Source organism: Seriola lalandi, unplaced genomic scaffold, assembly GCF_002814215.2.
Source record: "Seriola lalandi dorsalis isolate HSWRI2012SDOR001 ecotype SW California unplaced genomic scaffold, Sedor1 jcf7180002054133, whole genome shotgun sequence".
Lineage (NCBI taxonomy): Eukaryota > Metazoa > Chordata > Actinopteri > Carangiformes > Carangidae > Seriola > Seriola lalandi.
The window spans coordinates 405094-420205 of NW_019524686.1; the positions used below are offsets into that span (position 1 = coordinate 405094).

At 43.3% G+C, this 15112-nt stretch overlaps 1 protein-coding gene across 1 annotated transcript in view; it reads left to right on the forward strand.

Annotated features, from left to right (window-relative positions):
- The window catches only part of rimbp2a (RIMS binding protein 2a), a 62607-nt gene that overhangs the window by 41313 nt on the left and 6182 nt on the right, over positions 1-15112 (forward strand). The window contains exons 6-22 of the mRNA XM_087173230.1: positions 21-44; positions 683-887; positions 1862-2019; positions 2209-2288; positions 2448-2557; positions 4468-5286; positions 6750-6901; positions 8006-8785; positions 9159-9314; positions 9654-9800; positions 11043-11145; positions 11584-11712; positions 13246-13415; positions 13844-14012; positions 14182-14282; positions 14555-14626; positions 14767-14931. Coding sequence (XP_087029356.1) covers positions 21-44; positions 683-887; positions 1862-2019; positions 2209-2288; positions 2448-2557; positions 4468-5286; positions 6750-6901; positions 8006-8785; positions 9159-9314; positions 9654-9800; positions 11043-11145; positions 11584-11712; positions 13246-13415; positions 13844-14012; positions 14182-14282; positions 14555-14626; positions 14767-14931 — 3540 coding nt within the window. The remainder of the gene's footprint in view (positions 1-20; positions 45-682; positions 888-1861; positions 2020-2208; positions 2289-2447; positions 2558-4467; positions 5287-6749; positions 6902-8005; positions 8786-9158; positions 9315-9653; positions 9801-11042; positions 11146-11583; positions 11713-13245; positions 13416-13843; positions 14013-14181; positions 14283-14554; positions 14627-14766; positions 14932-15112) is intronic.

Below are 15112 nucleotides of genomic sequence, written 5' to 3' on the forward strand. Positions count from 1 at the left end.
GCTGCTTTTTATCTGAACAGAACAATAAGGACAGAATGTTTCAGGTATTTATTTTCCTCCCCGGTTAGTTTCATCTCCCCTTTGTTGCCTGTGTGAATTTGCAGCAAATCACCGCAGCTTTCAAAGCCTTTAGTGGGTTTTTTCTGCAAATTGAGAATCCCTATATACACTGAATGATACTGAATAAGGTTTTGCTATATTTCTTTATCCATATGCTACCCACTGTACACCCATACATCTTCCCCAGCTTCTTCTGATATGTCAGTGATATGACGTATTTAATGTATATACTGTAAGATTTCTAATCCTCTTAACTCTTTGCAGTGCTCAGGCTTTGTTATCAGAGTTTAGCTATGTTGTGTACCAGCAGCTGCAGCAGATGACTCTACACTTCCATGTGCGTTGATTAGACTGCAGTGGTTTCAATATAATATGCTGCTATAAGCTGGAAAATGGGTCTTTAGGGATCCTTTTCTAATTGGTTCAGTGTTGGATCAACATTAACAGATAAAACGTTGGCTATTCTTTAGAGGACTCGTATCTGTGCAAATACATGTGATGAAGTATGTTCCATGCTTTGCGTCTTGTAGTATGTTTTTCCTCATATTTTGCTCTCTTTTTTTCCCACTCCCTTCTCTTGGCCATTATCACCCCCTTTTGCTCTCTTCATTGTCTGTCAAAGGTCAAGGTTCGTGACCTGGAGCAGAAATGCAGGTCACAGAGTGAACACTTCCACCAGCTGTCCAAAGAGTTGCTGAATTTTCGTTTGCAATCAGATACTGTGGACATCCTTAAAATTAATCCCACCTCCACATCTCAGATCCCCCTCTCACTACACAAGAAACTCCCACAGGTCATCGTTGGATTTGAAGGCCAACCGGAGACAGGTGGGTCAATAGTCCCACCTCATTTTCAAACTTCAGTTTTGAGTAATTAAAAACAATGTGTTTACATATGAAATTTTTATATGTATAATTCATTAGAATTATTTTGGTAGTAATATTTGTTATGGTTATTGATGATTTTATATCTTCACTCAGTGGTAAATGTAGCTCTGTGCGCTTTGACAGTAAGAAAATGTTACTAAGGGTTAAATGGTTTACCACCAGTGGAGTCCACCTATTCTTAAAAATTTATGTATTCTCGCTACACTTGATTAAAGCACCCACCAAATTACATGTGATCAAAAGGCTTTATGATCAGAATGAAATGAGAGTCAGAGCAATCTAATCCTCAGACAGCTAACATAACAGCTGGATCAGCTTATTCCTGACCAGAGGTGGACACCATTAACGGCGATACTGCTTATTCATGATCAATATCTACCCTAATTGATCACAGGCCTGATGTATGTCATGAATGTAGTTTAACACATTAGTATTCTAACAACACATGGTATAACCTGCAGAGCCAGCAGATAAAGCCATATCAGCGATGTAGATTTATACAGTCTGGCACAGACCAAAGGTCTTTGAAGTGCTGGAAATCCTGTTTTATCTTTCTCTTCACTTGAAACAGAGGGGGCTCACTGATGCTTTTGTTCTAATGCATAATATTACCCACTCACAAACCACAAGAACCCAGTGATGCAGTGGATCCATGTTGTTGACTTACGGTAATTTCTTCAAAGAATTCAGCCATTCACACCACTAGACTGCAGTTTTCTATTTTGTTTTGTTAAGATTATTTTTCCCATGAGGACCTCAGTGGTATTTAAGGACAAATACATTGCAGATGTGAGGTGTTGATGGGGATGGAATAGAATTTGCCATGAAGATCAATAGCTGTGCAATGAGCAGCAAATGGGTAGAGAAGGATTGACAGTTGCTCTTCATTTGCTATGGAAATCAATGTCTCCCAGGCGATGAGAGCACGGCAAACACGCCGCTACTGATCTCCCAGTTCTTGCCCTGCATGCCGGAGACTGGAGACAGTGAAGGACCAGAACTGCTGTCTGTCAAATCCAGCACCGTGACAACGGACCACCCCAGCACCCCTCGACAGCTGACCTCATCAGAGGTGGGTCTGAGTGACACCACATCACTAAATTTCATCACATTATTGCATGTACCATACCTTGAAGACAACAACATTACCCTGGCCATGTTGACTTATATTGTCATGTATTCAAACTTAATGATGGTAATAATGATTGATAATTGTTTAATCTTATTTAACAATATCTTTGTTTCTTTTGTTAATCTATAGATGGAGGATGAGGCCAGCCCATCACCCAGGTCCAAGCCTCGCTACACAGGCCAGGTCCGCCTTTGCACTGCCCGCTACAGGTGAATGAGACCAGCTTCAGGAGTCTTGGTTTTATTGCAGATGATCTTTATTAAGTTTATTAACAGGTCCTTTATGAATGTAGTAATATTTACAGATTTAAGGAAGAGGCTCTTGACATAAAAAGTAAAAGAGTGAAGTGTTAATATTTTTCCTTTCAGTTATAACCCTTACGATGGACCAAACGAGCATCCTGAAGCAGAACTCCCCCTTGTGGCCGGAAAGTATCTGTACGTGTATGGAAACATGGATGATGATGGCTTCTATGAAGGTGAGAAATAAAACAGGCCAACACAAGTGATGTGTTTGAAGTTGTCCTTGAGTTGGAGATGACTGAAAATAATTTTAGCATTAACTTGCAAGTTAGTCTTAAGCAGACAATCAGATGACAAATGTCATAAAAAAATGTCAGTGTAAAGATAAAAGATGACAGTGAAGCAGGGGGTGTCCTTTGTTGCTTTTCAAGTTGTGTGATTTTGCCTGAGTCAGTGTCTGCTGCTGTAGCAGAGAATGCTTGACAGTCACAACAAGCGTGTGCATCATCATGTATTAATTACCTCACAATGAGACAAATGCCAAAAAGTGTGTGTCAGCTCAGTTTCTCCCCTAGAGAATTTGATCTATTTAAAATATTGTACTTGCCGTGTAAATGCTTTTAAAATGACCATGTCTGGGGAGCACTGACTGTTGTAGCACATATGCTGTACATTGTATTGTTTATGTACGAGTATATGTATAGTTGTTGTATATTTAAAGTGACATGCATTACAAGCTCTCTACATTACGATATAACACAATGAAAACTTAATGTAAAAGGATTATAATGCTGATGCAGTCATTCTACACACTGCTACAAAGGTTGCTGTTAGGTTGCATGACAGTTGCAGCATTCATAACTCATACAGTATCTGTCCTTCATAAAACTGTTGGCTATATTCATCTTGTGACCTCCTCTTTGTTAGTGCAGTGTGAATGTATTCATGTAGTTATGTTGCAATGATTTTTAAGACTGTTCCCGATGAGACATATGAGACATTGCGATCTATTTTTTGAATGCTCAGATATTAAAGTTTCCAGACCTGTTTTATAGTTTATGATCCACCTATGTATCAGTGTTTGTAATTGATTATTTCTTACTTTAAAGTTCCACTAGATGATATCTATCCTTGCATGTATCTCACACTTAAGTATATACATTTATAAGTATGCTCCAGTGCACCAGTGTCACCAAGAAAAATTCCATTGCACTTTTCATAAGTGGTGATTGGAGTGATTCTCTTGTATAATCTTTTTAGAATTATGAAGGCTTCTCAATCAGAGGCAATCCTAATCCCTCTAGCTAGCAATCCTGCAGCCAGCGCAGGCCGTCACAAACACAGTAGTACTCAGCTGCAGTGATTCATTAGCTGTGGGCGGTGAGATTGCATGGCATCGTGGAGAAGCCTTGTATTTACCATGCAGGAGGGAGAATCGGGCCTGACCAAGCTGTTGTCAAGATGGGACCTTGGTCCCTTTTAGCTTGATGACTAATCCAGTGGGACTCATCTTAATCATCAGCACACACAAACAACACACACAGATGCACACATGGTCTTAAGGTCTCTAAGGCCTCTGTGGAAAAAGGGATTGAAGGACGAGATGATAGCTTTTTTGAAGACAAAATTCTTCCCTTTGGGAAAAATACTACAGAACAGATCTAAGCTGTTTTTTTCTGCATTGACCACAGCATCTACATGCTCAGGGGTGTTCCTGGAAATGTTCAAAAGCAGTGAACTTAAGTTCAAGTTCTTCGAAATCTTGAAAAGGAGTGTTTTCTTACTTCTGTGTTTACTGGAGAGAGTATAAAAGATGGCATCAGAGAACCAGCGGTGCATCTTACATCTTAGAGAATAGTACATACTGTATATTTACAACTCTCCTGCCTCTCACTCTCTGACTCATTCCCACCTTGCAAGGAAAAAAGCTCACGTACAATTATATGTATTCATGTTACTGCTTTCGTTTTGTCTTTCTCTTGTAAGGATCCATTAGTGATGCCTATTTTAGCATTCGTAGGAGGCACCACACAGGGATAGTTGTTAAAGGGTAGTATTTTCAGGTAGTTGGCATTACACTATTAGGAAACATGAACATAAAAGTATGAGGCACAAAATAGTCTCTCTGCTTCTTTCTGTGTCACAGGGGAGCTGCTGGATGGCCAGCGAGGACTTGTCCCTTCCAACTTCGTGGAGTTTGTCCAGGACAAGGAAAAACCAGCAATTCAGGCTGGGGAGGGAGGAGAAACCCTGGGCCAACTGGACCACACACCCATGGCCTTGATGGCAGTGGATGGAGGTGCCTCCCAGGATGGCCTCCTGGGTTCAGCTAATGCCTTGGTTCCCTGTAGCAATGGGACAGGGGGGCCCCTTGACCCTGAGGACCTGGCTGAAAATGTTGTGCCTTATCCCCGAAAGATCACCTTGATCAAGCAGCTGGCACGGAGCGTCATTGTGGCCTGGGAGCCTCCACTAGTGCCTTTGGGCTGGGGGAACATCTCTGGCTACAACGTGTTAGTAGATGGGGAACTTCGTGCTAGTATACAGTACGGTGGCCGGACCAAGTGTTTGCTGGAGAAGCTGGACCTGGACGGTTGCGTTCATCGTGTATCCGTGCAGTGCATCACTGACCGGGGCTTGTCAGAGGAGCTGCGGTGCACCTTGCTGGTGGGAGCCAATGTGGTGGTCGCACCGTGCGGTCTGCGAGTCGATGACATCCAGCGTGACACTGCCGAGCTCTCCTGGTTGCCTAGTAACAGTAACTATGGTCACACCGTGTTCTTGGATGGGGTAGAGCACGCTGTGATTAAGCCAGGAAGGTATAGACTACGCTTCCTCAACCTGAAGCCCCTGACGGTGTACAAAGTGACAGTGGTGGCACAGCCGCACCAGGTGCCATGGCAACTGCCACTGGAGCAGAGAGAGAGGAAGGAAGCTGGTGTGGAGTTCTGCACTCAGGCTGCAGGTCAGCAAGGCTCATTTCTATACATAGAGATCCATTACCAATAATATATCCATAGCTCCATAACAGACAATTGTCAATAGTATTGTATACTTTCTTTTTGTTTTTAACACTGCTGTAGTAGGACAGATGGAGATTACAGACTGCTACTACTCTGTTTATAATGTCAGGTCTAATATGTAACATAACGTCATAACGTCAGATATCACTGTACTGTAGAAGAGTACAGTAACGCATTGCCTTACCATGCCATTGTTGTGTATTGTATTTTGTCTAGGTCCAACACCATATTGCAGAACAGGTCAGAATGAAACATCAGTCCTGGGCTGAGTTTCCCATATGTCTTAGCACTTTGTACAGAAAACCGATGGACAGAGATGACATTTGTGCTATGATACTTTTGGAAGAGGGTTATACTCATGAGACTAAATAGATGAATTAATTAGTTGAGCGATGTGGGCAAAATGGCATTTTGTTATGGTTCTGAGATTGAAGAACAACTTTTCATCTACTAACAATGTTGTCATTCATGTATCTAATGAAATTTAATCACACCATGTTTTTTCTAACCAAATTCAAATGCAATTTTGCCCAAGTTTGCTTACTGCACCAAGCACATGACTAATTAGAGACCAGCCCTGCATCACAAGATACAATCAGTTATTATTCTGATGAGTCATTTACTCAGCCTATAGCCTAGCCTAGAATAACCAGTTCTATATAAAGCAGTGCCCTTCCACTGCTCACTGAAATGGCCATTTTGTATCAGTGTGCATTTGCTTCTGCTTGAATGCAGTTGTGCATGTTTTATGCAGTGATCCAGGAGAGTGGAAGACAAAGACTGGGCTGTAGTTAGTCTCTCTGGATTGTGTGCTGCATGCTGAGACAACAGTGTTTCTCTAAAGAGGCCCAGAAGCCCGCGTTCATTCTACCTTCTCTTTTTTTTTCCCTTTTTAAATCTTCTAATAAAGAGTAGTGTATGGTGGTTATGGTGTAGCACTAGACCAGAGGAAAATATTTTGCAAAATAATGATAACACTAAGAGGGCTCAGTTTGATTATGGAGCATCTTAGGTTAGTCCCACAGTCACGCATCCATATACTATCATAACATTTTATAAACACAGCACACAATGTCTTGTGAATGTCCCCCACTAGCAATGTCACATTATCACAAGTATCAGCATGGACTGTGCATATGTACAAAATACAAAATAAGATGTTAATGTAATTCTTTCACACATTTAAACATGTAGGGTAAATTATGAATGAACCCAGTTTGTTGTTTTCCTGAATCCTCCCACCCCCTCTCTTGTATGTGGGCATTCCTGTGCATGGTTGTGAGTGTGCCCATTTGTGCATTTGATGAATGCATCACACCCTCTCCTCTTGTTTGTATGATGATGATATAAGATAACAGTGAATCATCACTTTTTTTCTTCTTACACCTATTCTCTCACCTCCCAGGCCCTCCACTGCCTCCCCAGGATGTACAGGTGCTCTGTGGGCAGGCTCCAGGGGTCCTACAGGTCTGCTGGAAGCCACCAATCCTCTCTCCCACAGGCACATCTAATGGTGCAAATGTCATTGGCTACGCAGTATGCACTAAAGGACAGAGGGTGAGTTAGCAGGTTTTAGTATTACCAAGCAAGACTTTGTCCTTATTTTAGCTCAGTCTGTTAAAGAAGGTGTGGTGAGTGATGGTGAGGAGCTCATCTTGGGTTAAAGGCCTCACTCGTGATTAGAGAGAAAATGTGACTTTCTACAGTATCGTGGATACAGAAGAACTGGTTTGTTGAGAATTCACAAGCATATGGGATCCATATTTCAAAGGCCTACATGCAGTACACAGACACATTATGTAAAACACTGTGTGAATTGTCTGATCCACTTCAAACATGAGAACATACATCACAGATGGGATGCTAATAGCCTCTGTTGTTGAGTGAGGCGTTATGTCATCAAGGCTGTCAGCGCACACAGCAGTGCCACCTACTTGTGAATCACTATCAGTACAGGTCTCTCAATGTGGGACCTATGAAATGTCTTGGAAAGGTCTCTTACTCCCTCTGGTGACCTTCAGAGTAAATCAACACAATATCTGGAAAGTGTAAATCAACACTGAGCCATGTTTGGCAGCAAACTACTTCTGTGCTGCTCTCTGAGTTGGAACTTAAAAGCATTTTAAGTAGCATTTTGCCAGTCCCTCATGAGTGACGAAAGAGCAGGGGATCATTATAATGAGATTCATCCTTGTTACACGACTAGTTCAGAGAACCCCAGTGAAGAATGCAGAGGAATTGGAACGAGGGAAAATGTATAATCAAACTGATTATTTGTTGAGAATGGGCAGCAGAATTGTTGCGGCCAGATGAGAGCTCTGGAGAAACCAGGGGTAACTGCTGTGTCTCGGCAGAGCAAGAGAGGGACAGAAATTAGACTAAGTTCAAAAAGGCTGGACTAACTGTGTAGCTGAGTCATTAATCTAGCAGCGTGATGAAGTAGAAGAGAGAGAGAGAGAGAGAGAGAGAGAGAGAGAGAGAGAGAGAGAGAGAGGGGCTCCCGGCTTGTAAGGAGAGGGGGCAGAAGTTGACAATCACGTGGGGATGTGATCATGTTTTCACTTCTGGTGTTTTGACTGTGATTCTAATGTTGTAGTTGTTGCTAAAATTGATTATACAGTTTCTGTTGATGTTAACATTTTATTTTCTGTTTAAACCCAGATAGCTGAGGTGTTGTACCCAATGGCAGACTATGTTACCGTCGAGCTGACAAGGATTCAGTGCCTGGAGGCCAGGGAGGTCATCGTCAGGACGCTGTCAGTACAGGGAGAATCCCAGGACTCCCAAGTCGCCGTCATTCCAAACAACCTGCTTGTGCCTCTACCTCCGCTTCCCCTGCCACCCCCAATGCACCCCCACGCAGGCCCCCCTCCACATCCCCATGCTCAACCCCACGTCCAATCCCCTCATCTTCCTCATGCCACACCCCAACTTCCTGCTCCACCCCAGGCACATGGACAACCACTCCCGCCCCATCCTCCCCACCCTCAACCCCATCCCAGACTTCCCCATCCAGGTGGACCACCGCAACCCCAGCTTCGACCCCCACATCCTCAGCCCCAGCCACTACATCTTCAGCCTCGTCCACCCCACCAAGGTCCCAGGCCCCAGCACCAACTGCCTCTGCTACCCCACCCCCAGCCCCACCCTATACCTCAGAGACCAGTAAGTGCCAGAGACCTGGATGCCAAAGAGCATGCGGCCCACCACGGGGGAGCTATTCCACCTGGCCAGCCCGGTTGGGACCCCTCGCGCTCTCCCTCTTCCCAGCCTCCTGTGCCCATGCAAGGCCACACCCTCGAGGCCCCTCCCTCTGCCAATCCACGCTCCCCCTCCCCGCAGAGGATTCTACCACAGCCCAGAGGCACGCTTATTCCGGACACCGTGGCCAAAGCCATTGCCCGAGAGGCAGCGCAGAGGGTGGCAGCAGAAAGTGGCAAGGTCTGATGGAAATGGACATACTAAATTCACTCATCATATATTACAGATGGCTGATGCTTAGTGAGAATGGAATACACAGTCAACAAAGAAAAAAGAAACTCACAACAAGACAAACTGTGAATTTAATCTGTAAATTTAAACGACCCGTAAATGAAGGGGAGTAAATTAAGTGAATGTAGTAATTTATTGTTTGTGTACAAAGGGATATTTAGCTTTCTATGATTGTCAGTTTATTACACCGAAAAGACAGAGCAGATTGTGTTGTCAAACTTGTAAAATGTAAAGAGCAGCAAAATAACTGCAAAATGCAATAACCAAGTAGCACTTTCCATCCCTCTGTTTCTGACTTTCTTAATTTTTCATACGTTTTCAGGGGGAGAGGAGGCAGGGCAGGTACGGAGAGCAGGGTCATTCATTTCACCAGCATCACTCTGACGAGGAAGAGGAAGATGAGGAAGGGTTTGCACGCGGCCGTCGGAGAGGACCCTCAGTAGATGAGTTCCTCAGAGGCTCTGAGTTGGGGAGGCCGGTAAGAACAACATGATAAGTGATGGATGCTTTGCCTTCTTTCCAGCCTCACCTCCAATGTGTTTTTCAATGGAGAACCTCTTTAAGTGTGTGTATGTTTGGATGTGTGTGTGCATGCATGTCTGGGTGGTTGCATGCATACACTCCTGTGCCCGTACCTGTGTGTGTGTGTGTGTGTGTGTGTGCGTGTGTGTGCGCGCGCACGTGTGCGTGTGCTCATGTGCGTGTGTTTGCCTATCCATGTGTGTTTGCTGTGTGCATGTATGTTATGTATGTATGTGGACTTAAACATTTGCGTCTGTGTGTTTGTTTGTGTGTGTGTATGTGTGACTACCGAAAGCCTCACTATAGTCACAATGAAGATTATCACAGCGAAAGCAGCCGGGGCTCTGACCTGTCTGACATCATGGAAGAGGATGAGGAGGAGCTGTACTCTGAGATGCAGCTGGAAGAGGGACGTCGACGCAACTCGCACAACACACCTAAGGTGCAGTTCTTTGCACTTATTCTAAACCCAAGAGTCATAACCACCCAAATTTATTATTCTTTAGTGAACTGCACAGGCACAGATACTTCAATTGAGTCTGCTGCCTTGACTTGCACTTGATATGTGTTGTTAGTGTGTGTGCTGAGTTTAGATCGAATTTATATCAAAAGAGCGAGAGGGAAAAAAATGGGTTTCAATGTTTCGGCCCATGGATAAGAAAGGTAGAGACAGTGGGTTTGACCGTTTCTTGAGCACGGAGATGAACAGCGAAAGAAAGAGACTGGGTTTGAATGCTTCAGCACCATGGAGAGAGACAGACTGGGTGCAAAGGTGCTTTCAGACTGCCTCCATTGTTGTCAGTGCTGCTTTCATGAACACACAAGGTTATTGGCTGCTGAGTTGATGGAGCTGATGATGGTTCAACCTTTTCAACTTTCCATGATCGCTTGACGTGTGACCTTGGCAACTACAGAAACTACACTGAAGAGATAAGCTTATTTCACTTTACAGTTTGAGCTACATTACTTAACATTAAGACATCAGTGATGAGAAATGATGCTGGAGCAATATCTGCTTATCCACGGTGGACGAATGTAAGATATTAGTTAGCAAAATGTTCTATTTTGATCAGGTCATATTGCTAAACATGTCCTCTGCTTTAAGTTGCAACTCTCTAGTTTTGGGATGAGCTTATACCATCTGCGTCGCAGCCTGCGGTGAATGGTACAGGCTGTTAGTAGGATCGGAGGTAGCCTGAAGCCGCTCGGTGTCTGAAAGCACCTTTAATGTTTCGGCACCATGGAGATAAACAGACAGAGGCTGTGTTTGAGCATGTTGGAGAGAGACACAGTGAGAAACTGGGTTTGACCAGTTCAGCGTTACAATGGAGTGTTGTAACATACACGGAGCTTACCGACATCTTTTACACAGCCTTTTACCTTTTTTCTTTCTTTTTTTTTTTCTTTTTACAAATTTTAAGTGAGTAGTATGTTTTTAGTTTTTTGCTTTATTTTTGGAATGTTAAAACTTCCTGTGGGCTTGTGTGTGTTTGATTGTGTGTCTATGTGTCTGTGTTTCAGCGTGCCTGCCTGTGAGTGCTGCATGATTTTGTTTACATACAATTGTACAAGTATGTCAATGTCATTTTTTTCACATACTGTTTGCAAGTTTGTTCACGTGTCTGTGAGCAACTCATGAATGTCTAATGTTTGCGAATGTCTTGTGTGTTTATGTGCATTTCAGACAAACACTCCGGCTGGAGGCGGCCATGACCGGGAACCTGGGAGAAGAATCCATCATGGCGGTCCCCAACCTCAGAGGCGACCTCTAATGGTCCCTTCCATTGGTTAGTATGGGCAGGAGGCTGAGGAAGAAAGGGTTAGGCTATTTTAGAAAGGATTTTTATGTTGTCTGTGCCATATTGCAGTAGTGTTTGTTTCTCTGTTAAAGCTGTCATGAGCTTCTGTGTGTCTCCAGATCACTTCTGTGTCTATGAACCATGCTCTCATGCTCTCCACTACATTAACATAAGTTCAATCTTGCAGTGATTATCATGATGCTACAAGCTGGAGATTTTTCTTTAACTGCACAATTGCACTACAAAACGATACCATAATCTACTCTGACAATGACGGTAGTTTTTCATAGCTGCTTTCCTGTGTGCATTTGTTATGACCTTGTAAGTTTTAGGTGGCAACACAAATCTTTAGTTGACCTTTTGGGAGGGGAAGGTTGTGCTTTTTGCGTTGTAACCCCATCACCCTCTAACTGGTGTTTCCCATAGAGGTAACCTCTGAGAATAACAGTGAGGGAAACCTCTCCCCCATCACCGAGGATGTTTACTATGGCAGAGTAGCTCGGCACAGGACACGGTCATCCCGCAGGCACATGGGCGGCACCAGGTCTCCCCATGGTATGTGCCTGCAGTCCTGTTTTTACCACCACAGCATGGCAACAAAAATGCCACCAGCAACTGGCAAATGGCAAACAGTAGCTGTGGACACTTGCAAGTGCCTGTCTCTCTGTCTTAAATAATAATAGCTATTATTATGCTTACAGTTGAACAGCATGACTGCACTGCACTGAAATGGTGGACCCACTGGCAAGCCATACCTCGGGTCCAGGATGAACGTTTCCACAGTTGCAGATGATAAATGATTGATTGACTGCTCAGAGAATGCCTCACTCACTGCACTGAACTCCAGATGCCTGCTAAACCCCTCCCCTTTGTGGTACAACCACACCCACTACACTTATAATGGGAGCATTCATGCATGAAATTTTGAAGAGTTAATAGTGCTAGACATTAAAGAATGACTACACTGACTTCATTGCTTTATGTTTTTTTAGACCTTTGTTTTTTTTACCGTTTGAGTTTGAAATATCAGCTGCTGGAAATGCAGTTGTCCCTTACATTTCTGTCCTACCAACACATAAAACAATAATACAGTTACCAAACCTTCTGTAGATTGGCATATGCTGACCTGGAATCAGTGCATTTTATGTCAGACTTGTATTTTCAGGCATCAAACTAAAGTACTGGCTCAACAGTCTTATACTTTGCTAGCTGGTGCATTTTCTAAATATTGCAATGCCAAATTCAAACAAATGACAGGCTTCCACGACAACTCAGCCATTTCTGCTTTAGATCTGCTGCTACAAGAGTTGGCAACATGTGGAACAATAAATATAGATATGTGCTTTAAATCTTAGAATTTCACTAAGTGTTATGTTTTGATATGTGAAAATAGAAATACGGAGTTGTTACCATTAGAAGCACTTTTTGTTTTGGCTTTTTGTAGCATGCACGTCAGAGTCTTGTGTGTTTGTTGATGTTGTCACATCCCTGAATCACTTCTGTGCATTGCACCATGTTTTGTCTTGCTCCTCATTTGTCTCTCAGTGCACAAACATATACAAACATAAATATAGATAAAAATGTATAAATACACGTAGTGTGTGTGTGTGTTTGTGTGTTTTGTGGGTGCATGCGACAGTAAATGATTGAAATAGTTGACTGAGCACACATTTCTTCCTGCATGCACAGGCACAAATATGACTAGACGAGAAAATCAAATCTGCAATGCAACACTGCATGAGCAAATCAATAAGACTTATTAAGACGAAAACTTTCCTGTCATTGATTTCCTTTGATTGAAGCATGGCTAAGAAACATCACTATGTAAAAATATAGACTGGCTCATTATAAAAGTGCTATATATACAGGAGTTATTTTTGTCACCAAATGATTTCCAGGTTTTGTCACTGAGCCCTGAAATCTGCTCCATTTGTGGCCAATTTCATTTCACAGAGATAAAAAATTCTACAAAGACACAGAGTCTCCTACAAAGCAGCTGTTTTGTTGGATCACATTTGTTGGCTGCCTTATCTACAGATACAGGATGATTTTTTCTTTGGTTTGTTTTTTGTCTGTCATGTTTTAAAGATGGATACAGGGATCGGGATCGCCGCTCTCCTACATACTACGATGAGTCAGAGCCCGAGGAGTCCTTCCGGATCTTTGTGGCCCTGTTTGACTACGACCCCCTGTCCATGTCCCCTAACCCAGATGCAGCTGATGAGGAGCTGCCGTTCAAAGAGGGGCAGATCATTAGGGTGGGAGTTTAAAATTCAGATGGCCAGATACTTTGACTCACTTCATTCTTGATCTTTTTTTATTCCTCCTCTGTGAGTTTATTTGCCTGTAAGATGAACCCAGACCATAAAGTGCAAGTTTAACATTAAAAACACTATGATCCTAAAATATAGGTTGTCAGTAACAGTAAATAACTGTTAATAATAATAATGTGCAGTAACTGCATAATTCTTTCAGACTAACTTTACCCTGTTTATCATGCAAGATTTAAGTGTATAGACTAGCTCGCAGTTAAAATAGCTCTTCTGCAATCCAGCTGGCCACCTACAACTTTAAATGTTCAATCTCTGTTATTCTATTTTACAATTTAATTTAAAAAATAAAAAGCACAGTGTATGTTTTAAAGCTGGAGCGCTAAACATCGCTCTTTCACTCTCTTGATTACCAGGTGTACGGTGATAAAGACACAGATGGGTTTTACAGAGGTGAAGTGAGAGGCAGGATGGGGCTGATCCCCTGTAACATGGTGTCAGAGATTCGAGCGGAGGACGATGAGACCATGGACCAGCTCATCAAACAGGGCTTCCTGCCACTCAGCACCCCTGTGGACAGAATAGGTATTACACTTGCAGAGTCAAACTCACGAGCAAGTAAAGATCTGTGGGTTCAAACACACAGTTATAGAACTGTTTCAGAGTCAGTGGGCTTGGAAATGGTTAAATATTGTGAATGAAAAACCTGAGATGAAATACTTCCTGTTAAAATGGCCTGTATTATCGCTTCCAGAGCAGAACAGAAGAGGCCTCCGTCGAGATCAGGCCTCGAGGAGGATGGTGGCTCTGTATGACTACGACCCCCGAGAGAGCTCCCCAAATGTTGATGTCGAGGTATCACTAACTGCTAAGGATGGACTGCTAAACACTTATCAAAGGACAGCCACACATAAACTAATGCTACCCACCTTACATTTATTCTCAACCTTTTCACAATGCTAAAACCTGTGTGATATGTGCTATATATTTACTTTTGAAATTTCAAACCAGTGTAAACTACTTAGAAATATAATGACAGCAGCTACAACAGGAAAAAAAGTCCTTCATATACTAAATATGGATCACATTCCTTGTATATTCGTGTCTGTATCTCTGTCTCCTGATAGGCTGAGCTGACCTTCTGTGCTGGTGACATCATCGCTGTGTTTGGAGATATCGATGAAGATGGGTTCTATTATGTGAGTGCTGCTTGTCCACGTTTGCGTGTCTGGTCTTACACAGTGTATGACATGTTGTAAATACAGTGTGAAATACATAATGTTCAACCTTCCTTTAGTCCACCAACCATGTTTACTCCTCTCCTTGTTTCCATCCTCAGGGTGAGATCAACGGCCACCGTGGTCTGGTTCCCTCTAACTTCCTGGAAGAAGTGCCTGATGACGTGGAGGTGTATCTGACCGATACTCCGTCCCACTACCCCCAGGAAGAGCCTGCCAACCGGCCCCCTGCCAACTCTGCCGCCAGCGTCTCAGAGGGCAAACGGGTACATCATCATCGCCGCTCTCAGCGCTAGGCCCTGTGTTCATCCATCCTCCGTCCTCTCTCTTGATTTCCGTCTCTCGCTTCCTCCACTTGCCGTCTGTGTGCTGTTCATTGTGTGTGTTTGTCCATGTGGTGACAGTGGTGACTCTATACAAACTAACTACCCCCCCCCCCCCCCCCCC